At 31.7% G+C, this 10,563-nt stretch overlaps 1 protein-coding gene and 1 long non-coding RNA gene across 2 annotated transcripts; both read left to right on the plus strand.

The window, feature by feature from the left end:
* Nucleotides 1-340: 340 nt before the first annotated feature.
* On the plus strand, nt 341-5,637 carry LOC117231891 (innexin inx7-like). The gene is made up of 7 exons (XM_033490767.1): nt 341-866; nt 1,268-1,358; nt 2,026-2,107; nt 2,652-2,829; nt 3,472-3,809; nt 4,587-4,777; nt 5,303-5,637. The coding sequence occupies exons 1-7, from the start codon at nt 779-781 to the stop codon at nt 5,541-5,543; spliced, it is 1,209 nt and encodes a 402-aa protein (XP_033346658.1). The 5' UTR covers nt 341-778; the 3' UTR covers nt 5,544-5,637.
* A 309-nt stretch (nt 5,638-5,946) lies between these two features.
* On the plus strand, nt 5,947-8,985 carry LOC117231892. The gene is made up of 3 exons (XR_004493037.1): nt 5,947-6,321; nt 6,681-7,733; nt 8,641-8,985. It is a non-coding gene; the product is annotated as an uncharacterized LOC117231892 (long non-coding RNA).
* The last annotated feature ends 1,578 nt before the right edge of the window (nt 8,986-10,563 follow it).

Here is a 10,563-nt window from a genome sequence, read left to right on the forward strand (position 1 = left end):
ATGCATTGGGAGCATAAGTCAGCTAACTCGAATACTCAGCAGACTGAAAAATTCGTCGTCAGTGACGTTTGATTTAGTTACGTTATCTGGATTTCATTTGGAAATAATGAATTCGCTCACTTTCGTACGATTGATACTGCTTGTTGGAACAGACATTTAGGGAAAATGTGGCTTGGTTCATTTTTGCCTTCAATACTTCAAGTCAAGAACAAGCATCAAGTATTTATTTCATTAAGAGGATCAACCGGGTTGATCGATCGATCAATCAGGGACGACATGAAATGATTCTCCATGAAATGATTATGATTGTGCTGCGTTGAATCGCTCATTCTAGCTCGATGTTATCTAACCTTATCTAAGCGAACAAGTGGTTCAGCAACAATAATAACTCGCACCTTCTTGAAAGTATGGTTACGAGTTTACAAGTTTCCTGAAACCTTGTCATGATTCCACTGCGCAATCGTAGCTGATAAGAGAAAATAAGATTTACCAGCATTGAAAGTTCAGTCTGAATTCGATCAACATTTCATTGGTATTGTGGAAAGTCTTTTGCACGATCTTAAGTTCTTCTTCCGGTTCTTTTCTGCTATTTTTCGTATATGTTTCGTATATCGTACTGTTCTTGGTGAACAGAGAGGGAAATTTGAAATAGAAGTAGATGCCGTAAGTCCGGAAGTAGCTAAGGCTACTAAAGGGCTGAATAGCCAATCAACAAAGAATTTTCGGCGAAAACGAATGAAAGATTGCGATTCAAAGTGATTGAGGATTTCCTGTACAGATGGCAACCGTTTTAGCTACGTTTTCGGTCCTCAAGGATCATGTCAAGTTGAAGATTTCACAGGACACAGTGGCCATTGATAATATGGGTAATAAGAATTGTGACACAGAGATATTTCATAGCTTCGCGAAAAGAAAGTTGAAACATATCTGATTTAATATCTGTAATTTTGAATGATTCCTTGACTGATAGACTGGAGTTATTTATTAAAATTTGTAATTTTATGAATGATACCGAAGAACTCTAACCTGCTCTTACTTTTACTCTATTTTCAATATTTTACATATTTTTACATATTATGTACGTCCTACGTGTATTCGCTTTATATTCTCCGTAAATGCATAAAAATCTATTCGTTTGTTTTAGTTTATTATTATCGCTCGTCTTCGTCCTTGTCTTATTTAATTTATATAAAGTCACCTTGAATGTTTTCCTTATTCTTCGTTTCTTCCTTTTTTGATGAAATTATTAATTGTTGAATATGATTAGTTTTCAAGCTACACTACAGAGTCACGTTTTTGATACTCTTGGCCAGTACGTTGATGGTGACAGCTAAACAATTTATCGGAGAACATATCAGGTAATGTTGTAATATTGTAAATAAAATGTGAAAATATCTCACGGTATTTCAGTATATTTCTAGTTATTGGATTCCCATTCATTCGTCTTCCCTGTTAGTCTTATCAACTAGTACATACTAAAATTGAGATATTGGTTCTGTTCTCCGTTTAAGAAGGCCTCGATAATATTCGATTAAATTGCGAAACTAATAAACTGCCTGTCTCTATTAGTTACAGACAGAAGCGTTATATATTTGTGTGTAGAATTTTGTTGCCTTTTATATATTTTCGGAAGGACTAAAATAGAAAATATTTATCGAATGAAGACGAGTCGATAGTTGAACCATTCATCGCTCACTGAAAATTGTACGTTTTCCATTTATTGAGAAAGAATTTTTTACATGAGAGAAGATTATTTGAATTAGTGCATTAATATTATTTTTATGATAAAACATTAGATACCTGAAACTGAACAAATAATTATTTTTCTTGATAAGAAATATATTCTTAATAAAATTTGTTAGATTTGCATTTTTTCACAGACATTTGTTTAATTATTCATTGCATAAAACTTTACCCGCAAATTTAAAGTCATAGAATTCCGTGACCCACAGATTAAATATTAAGGTCAATTAGAGACGCTAATGAAATAAATAACCATATTTGATGTTATGTTTTATCGATAAGGTGTATCGGTGGACATGGAATGAGCGATGATGTACTGAAAGTAATCAACACCTACTGCTTTTTTACGTCTACTTACACTGTGGTAAATATTAATACTAATACACTAGATTCCATTTATTCACTTATTGTCTTCTTTAAACTATTCTTTTAATACGATCAGATTAACCCTAATTAATTTCTAATACTTGGATCTTCGTCAAATTTTCGAATTTTGTTTAACATATAATTTGTAACAACAATATTAAAATATTAAAGTACATTAGAATTTATATTCCCTTGTAATAGCTTATACTATATAAAATATCTATCAGAAAAATGCAAAAATTACTTAAATAATTACTTAAAGTAAAAAATTATTTAAAGTATTATTATGTAATTAAACAATGAATGTAATCATCTTCGATAAAACTCTTTCAAATTTTAGTGCATTGTATCATCTTTACAAAAAGCCTAGAAGAGGTGTACTTCTATTCTTAATAATTGATGAATAAAAATAATTTTCCACAGCTCAAGGCCAAATAATATTTTCAAATTTGCATTATATTGTTATACATGCCCTTCTCTTTTCTTTTTGACTTTGCTAAATTAGAGACCTTACAAATAATACAATAGTACGAATTTTACAGTCGAAACACTTGAACGCAACACCGGTGTTGTTAGGCGAAATCCCGCATCCTGGCGTGGGACCAGCGACCAAAGAAGACTCCCTGGTGCACCATGCTTACTACCAGTGGGTGCCCTTCGTTCTGTTTTTTCAGGCGCTCTTCTTTTACGCGCCTCACTACCTGTGGCGGAATGTTGAAGGTCAGTCCCGCTATAATATCTACCAACCCATCCTGCATACCTTCGCACGCATAGTACATAACCTTCAGTCATCTGACTTTCTCTTATATAGTTAAAGTTATATATATATAAGTTATATATATATAATATATATAACTTTTTACATACATACATATTACATATTTAAATTACACAATTACATATTTAAACGATGGAGATCTTTACTGTAATTATTTTCTAATTTCAATTTATTTTAATAAATGACACGTGTAAATTAGCTTGTTCTATATAATCTATATAATAGAATATAAAAGTAGAATATTTCTACAATAATCTTGGGATATAATATACGTATAATATAATATATATAAAAACAAAATGGAATACCTATATAAATATAAATGTTCCAAATACGTATATAATTACTTTTATCATATACAATACTTTACGGGGTACTTTATGCGCTTTACTTGTTAAGGAAAATTAAAATTATACACATGCGATGTATACGCTGATTGAATGTGAATACTTAAAAAATATTTATAATAACATGATTATCCTATCTTTTTATGGTAGCTCATTGTTACGGAATTAAACGAATAAAAGAAAGGAATACAAAAAATGAAAGAGATATTAATTAAACGAATAAATTGATTGGTCCAGGAGGTCGGTTAAAAGTGTTGGTATCTGGGCTACACATGGCGTCGTTGGCTTTGCGTGAGACGCCTTTGACAACTGAGAACGGTATAACCGTTCCGTCAATACATGACCGTGACGAGAAAATACGTCAGATTCGACATGCTTTTCTGAACCGTATCCATTTGAATCGACCGTGGGCATACTACATGGGCCTCTGCGAGGTTCTCAACTTCATCAACGTCCTCATGCAAATTTATTTAACCGATTGGTTCCTCGGCGGTGCTTTCCTCGGTCTTGGCCAAGCTGTAGCGCGCAATGGCTTGGATGGGGAAGTCGACGCGCTCGACATCGTCTTTCCTAAAGTATGTTTCCCAGTACAATGCAATATTAAGAACTCTATTCCCATTCTACATTTATGTTTTTTTTTTTTTTGTTATTTAGTTTACATTCACAATTTATCCGATTTGGACATTTGGTAGAATTTACATTTATGTGAACTGTGATTGACGAAAGTATTTGAACGGCTTAGTTTGGAGAACTTTTACGAATACGTTACATATGTTACACAGTATTTTTTAAAACTTTGTTATTAGGATTGTAATGAGATACAAACCGTGTCTCGTTATGATGCTAATGAAATTTCACACTGTTTTGTATAATACATATAGTACGAGATATTGAGAGTAAAAGTGAGCTAAGTCGCGATAAAAGGAATTCATACGTAACACAATGAAATCAATTGCTGCACCGAATTATCGTATCTATTTTAGACGGCGAATTACTCAGTTGGTTGAATATTGGCGTTAGTTCACTTAGTTAACAACGTTAGTCCAAAGTGACTGTAGACGATTCGTTTAGGATTAACGAAAGTTCACTCGTATAGTAAATTATCACACATAGCTACTCGTATGGTAAATTATCTAAACAATGGAGAAGACTTTAAACAGTTGGAATTATTACGAAATTTTTATCTATTTCGTAAATATATTATGTATAAAAAGAACAAAGTTTTTTAAAGATCATTACAACGATTAATTCAAACGTAGTTAATATCAAAGAATTAGAACTAAAACTTTGGACTTTTTAGTAGAAAATCTGTTGTTGTTTAAATAAAAATTCCTTCCGAATAAATGTTTCAGGTGACGAAATGTACTTTCCACAAATTTGGTCCATCGGGTACTATACAAAACCACGATGCGCTATGTGTCATGGCGTTGAACATCGTTAACGAGAAGATCTATATCTTCCTTTGGTATTGGTATATCATTCTGTCGGTGATAACCGGTTTAGGACTGCTTTGGAGGTTACTGACTATGGTCTTGCACGCCAGGTTACTACTATTTATTGCCTATACCTATTCTACGGTTTATCGACCGTTGCCTTTCTTAGAATCTCGATTCTTCGAACTCGTACCATTGACTTCAGTTCTGTTAAATTGGCAACAATAATGTAATGTGAAAACTTTAGCTAGACTATGATATGCAATTATTATTTTATCTTCCGTAATTGATAATACAATTAGAGTAATGACGACGACTAATTAGAAAATAGACAACAAGTTTTCGTTGTATCTTTAATTTCGAAGGAAAGCAAGTTATTTACGATTGAATATATATTACATAATTTAAGAAAAATGTGAAATAATTCAGTTTTTTTGATTTTTCTAAATTTCTGTGTATAGCTTTGATATGCTTCCGAAAATAGACGATGGAATATTTTCTGTTCCTCTTCTTGTTTTCTTAGAATATTAGAATTATTTCGAATATTATTTAACGCTTTTTAACATTTTTATTAGTTTTATTAGCACAAGTTTAATTTATTTAATGTTATCTAAGAAATTTTCTCATGTGATCAGGAGCGTAACATTCAACAAGTTGGTCTTCTCCATGGCTTGTCCCGGCAGATATAATCCGTGGAACGTGTTGGCAGTTACTAACGAATGCCACTACGGAGACTGGGTGTTTCTTTATTATATAGCGAAGAACCTAGATAACTACGTGTTCAAGGAATTGTTGCAGAAACTTGCCGAGGACCTGCAAGAAAGACGCCAGATTCAACCTCATCTCTTTGGCGAAGAGAAACCGTTAACTAGCTGAGTTTCAGTCTTATCTTACTGATATCATCTTATGAGTAATATGATAATTCCAAATGATTCACAAGAAAACTGACTCAGACAAACTGGAGGAAAATTAAAGAAGTCAAATTACCAAAAAAAGCTATTGTTATATCAATGGCTTTTCTCATATTACTTATGGAATGATTTGATTATGTAGAAGCGTAGAGGAGCTTGCATTTTAATGACAGTATATTGAATTTAGGATTAATTTTTAAATTTTCCATGTCTTTAACCTGGTGCCTTATATTATAATATGAAGATATACTTGTATTACGAGTTGATGGTACAAACGTGATACATGCGAATTAGATTTAATGATAGTTATCGTTATACAATATATATCATATTTATATATTTTGCTATGACAAGAAGAAATACTTATTTGTAATATTTATTTGTAATATTGTTCAATGCAAACTAAGTACAAGAGTATTCGAGTTGTGAATCTTTTAGCTGTTGCAGATTTAGTAAAAGTAACATTATAAATAAATACAAAATTGGTACACGTTAAACGAACGCCGGATAATTTAATTTATTTTAATTCGATGTTAATATGTAAATTTCCATTGTAAATATCATGTATCGTTTCTTGTTACTATGTCGCTTTATTTTGAGGGTTACGTCATTGTTCAAACCAACTGCGGTTCTCGAATCAGTTCGTTTCGCTATGTTACATCACTTCAGGGAATGCCAGATTGCGTATATGAAATTCGTTGTTCACCATTGTTCTTTCCGTGCGAATAAAACTACATTTTCAAGTACAAACATTTATCTTAGAGAAAAGACAATCTACTCACCTTTACACCTGCTTTCTAACCAGTTCCTTTCAGTAGTTAGTAATCTTGTAAATGCAAGTTTTACTTTGTTGCACCGGAATTTAACACTAAACTTGCTAGGTTACCTAATTAAATAACCTAACCTTAATTTAAAATTGTACATTCATCGTTATTTCTTTTTTTTTTATCATCTAACTTTACGTAAATTCTCATATTACTTGATTAATCAATTTCTCAATTCTTTTTTTGCTTCCTTCTTTTACTAAAAAAAATTCATCGCCTGATTCGTTTATCGCGATCGACCATTTGACCAACTGACAAATTTACATCTTTTTCTAAAGTTCTCTGCCTGGGACCTTAGCTCTGAACTCAAGTAAGATCTAACCAGTTGCATACATCTGAATGCGGTATGTATTTGACTTCGTCGTAAGCACTTGAACATACTGATAGAGTCCATGTCAGGTAACACTCAAACGCAACAGAATCTTATCGGATGCTCTCAAGAAATACTTCTCAAGAATATACTGCCTTCATAATGAGTTCTCTATAGCAGCGGCTTTCAACCTGGGAGGCGCGGACCAGGGAAGGCGCCAAAAGCTTTTAATAAAATATTAATTTTCGTACCATAACATCTAGAAACAAATAATTTAATATAAAAATAAATATACATGTACGTATATGTTATGGCAAAACCTTATTATTATTCTGCTAATTGTAGTTTTCAGATTTTTTTGTAATAAAGTTTTTATTATTTAAAACGCGTCTATATTATTACATCTATTAAAAAATAAATGGTATGGAGACGCGAAAAAAATTTTTTTTTCGGCGAGGCGTAGTAGCATAATGGTTGGAAACCGCTGCTCTATGCTAAATGAAATCTAAATACGGTATTTTGAGAGTTACAAAGTACAGACCGAAGCATACGAGAAATGAAATACGATAAGGAGCGAACAAATCTCATAATATTCAGTACATTGGTTTTGTATTTTGTTTTATCCCTGAATATGTCCACAAGTTCAATGAGGAAGTTATTGAAAAACATACAAAATGCGTTCAGACGGACGAAATTCTAATCAAATGACCGGTTACGGTAAGAATAGTTATATGTAAAGCGCCGATACGGTTAGTGTTAACGAATCTACTTTTATTTTATTCTTATTGTCTCGTCTTGTCTTGTTATCTCTGTGTTTTGGTTCGATATATCTACTTAATAAATAATCTACGCCCGTACTCTAGATCCATCTGAAGTGTACCACGAGTAGGAACTTATACCGCTTTAACCAATTTTATACCACTTACAAGATGGTTTCGAGAATGGTAAAACTACGGCGCCACTTTTAACGTATCAATCGACGCTTGGGGGCGCCGGAAACCACGCAAGATTCATATCGACCGTAAGAAACTTTTCTCTTAGGGAACGAGATAAAACACTGGCTCCTCCAAAACTGGGGACCTCAATATGCATTTGACAATTATAATTGAGTTATTACATTTATCATAATACAATTATAAATAATTGTGTCAGGATGGCAAAAGTTTAGATCACTTAATAACTCGCGAGTATCTTTCAAATAGCTCATACTCATCGTTGTGTCTCAAGAATACTTACATATTTGTATGCACCGATACTTGTATGCAGGTACTCAGACTATATTGATCTGACCCCTTTAGCTGGTCGACAACAGTCGAGATTATTAAACTGTAGCTGAAGAGGTTTATTGACTTTGTAACACGGTATTCCTGTCGAATCAGAGCATTTACGTTTACATATTTAATAACGTCACCTTCGAGATAGTCCGTACATAGAACGTATCATAGATAAATATGTAAATACATTGAACTTTGCAATGAACTTAGAAATAAGTCTTACCTTATCTTCTCTTCTTTTTACATTCTCACCTTATTTACAATTATTGCAATGTACATAAAATGTTAAGGAAGGAGGATCGATCATAGGCAATGAAACAAAGAGGAAAGTTGGTGTGCAAAAATATCGGTTGAAGTATCGTTTTCAAGCTATAAAAAGAGATCGAAGTTTGCATTAAAAACGCCTGTATATATAAAGCTGAATCCAAGCAGACATTTGTTTCACGTAATATTAAATTGAATAACGGATGCTATACTTTTGCATATTATATACGTTTTTGCATGTATAAATTTTTCATAAATGCATAAACACCTACGCTTTACTTATTCATGAGAGTATTTTATTCTGCATCTTCTTCCGTTTAAAATAAATTCATAATACATTTTATTATTGTAATATCATGTGTTAATACTAAATAAATTTGTCTGTTACAGAGTCAACGTCGATCAGACTTTCACTAGTACTGTATAATTTGAATTCCTATTCATGTCAAGGTACTAATTTTCTACAATTTTCTATTACTCGATAAAAAGTAGCTTGCAAATTATTATCGTTCTATTGGTTAACTGGTAACGACTTCGTTCCGATTTGTCTTGGAAATCATAAATCTTGTTTTCTTAGGAACAGTCAATGTAGAAGATTAATGAATCATTTCAAAGTAAATACAGGAAACAAAATTTCATGGAAACTGCAAACACAGTAGATATTGCGTCATTTATTGTACCAATTGTTTTCAATTTTTCACTTACGTTTAAGAGATTGAAATTTAAATATCCTAACAGTAAAGCTAAAAAAAATTATCATATGTCGTAACGTAGATATCGATGGACGACTGTATCATCAACATTTCAATTGAAGAAACTGATTACCCGACAACTGCTAATTCGTTATCGAAACCTAACGTTTAGGAAATATTTGAACGTTTATCAGCAAGAAATATGGCAATTGAATCAGCTATTAACGAACCATATAAACTAACAATAATATCTCGACATTTTACAGATTACAGGAAAGAGTAAAATATGACAAAAGTGTAATATTTAATTTGCCACAATCTCTTCTTAAATGTCATTTCGTTATTAAATTAATTAATAAATATTAATGATGTTACAACATGCCATATAAAATCATTCTGGAATAATTCAAATATTTTAATGTAAAATATATTTAATATCTCTATTTATATATTTAGTTAATTGTTTATTTATTTATCTTTTGTTACGAGTAATACTAAGTAAATGTTAAAAAATTATATTATACCTAATAATTAAATAAGAAAGATATACCTATATATAAATAATAATTTCATTTATTATATAGTGATAAATAAAAAGAAGGCAGGTTTTAAGAAAATAAATTCCTATAAATCAACGTAGGTACCAATAATCCTTTAGAACAGCCTTAAACATGCAAATAAAATAAAAAGAACGAAGCAGTGTCACTCATGGTGTGATTATACATAATAAACATTATGCAAACTAAACATAAAGGAGTTAAATACGATCAAACGATTGTGTGTATTGGATCAAGAGATATAAGCTGGAAAATCAGATTGCGAGATCTTTGTTCGTTCCTTTTGCGTGGGAGGAAGAGTCATCGCGACCGGAACACGGTCCATTATGTCCTCTCTCACAACCAGGAAATGACGACTGCACACCGTAGAAAAGAGGAGCATACCAGGAAGGTTCTTTGATGATCGTAACACGCGTGCACTTGATGCAACGTATTCTGTTAACTACTTTTACATGTATATTCTCTACTGCATGTTCTACGTATTGTAATTACTAGACTGCGGATTTGTATGCAAATTCATACTTGCATAGATAAAATTAAAAGAATAGGACCTAGCCAAAAATTTGTCTTATCTATTAAATGTCACAAAGAGTACTATGATATAAGAGCACTTTGGGTATTTTATACGGTTTTTTTACCTTTAACTTCCTTTAAATTCCATAAAAATCCGCAATCTAGTAATTACGTATTGTAAATTTTATATTCTATCAACACGAGTGTCAATAATAAATGATTACGCTTACTTTACTTACTTACTTTATGTACGTAGTATTACAACAATGAAAATGTTTGAAATGTTTTATTCTGTACAAACTTTCAAAATTTTTTTATATTTTCTTCCATTTAAACCATTTGTATATTGTGCCTCGCGGTGGTATTTGATTATTTCCAGGAACTACAGATACTTTTACATTTAACGTTTTGTTCCTTTACTTCTTCGACTTACTTCTTCTTTACTTCTTCTCTTAAAGTAATGAAACATGATAATGACAATTTTACAAAATCCTTTTTAAATAATTTATACTTGGTGTAACTGCATGATGTGATATTACAATTATTTTTAA

Source organism: Bombus vosnesenskii, unplaced genomic scaffold (assembly GCF_011952255.1).
Source record: "Bombus vosnesenskii isolate JDL3184/JDL3185 unplaced genomic scaffold, Bvos_JDL3184-5_v1.1 scf7180000013275, whole genome shotgun sequence".
NCBI classification, from domain to species: Eukaryota; Metazoa; Arthropoda; class Insecta; order Hymenoptera; family Apidae; genus Bombus; species Bombus vosnesenskii.

What these genes read in the sequence shown, in the direction of transcription:
- LOC117231891 (XM_033490767.1), top strand. Translation starts at nt 779, where the DNA reads ATGGCAACCGTTTTAGCTACGTTTTCGGTCCTCAAGGATCATGTCAAG. An exon ending in AGTGGCCATTGATAATATGG is followed by an intron (nt 867 to 1,267) that starts GTAATAAGAATT and finishes GAATATGATTAG; the next exon opens with TTTTCAAGCTACACTACAGA. An exon ending in ACTATGGTCTTGCACGCCAG is followed by an intron (nt 4,778 to 5,302) that starts GTTACTACTATT and finishes TCATGTGATCAG; the next exon opens with GAGCGTAACATTCAACAAGT.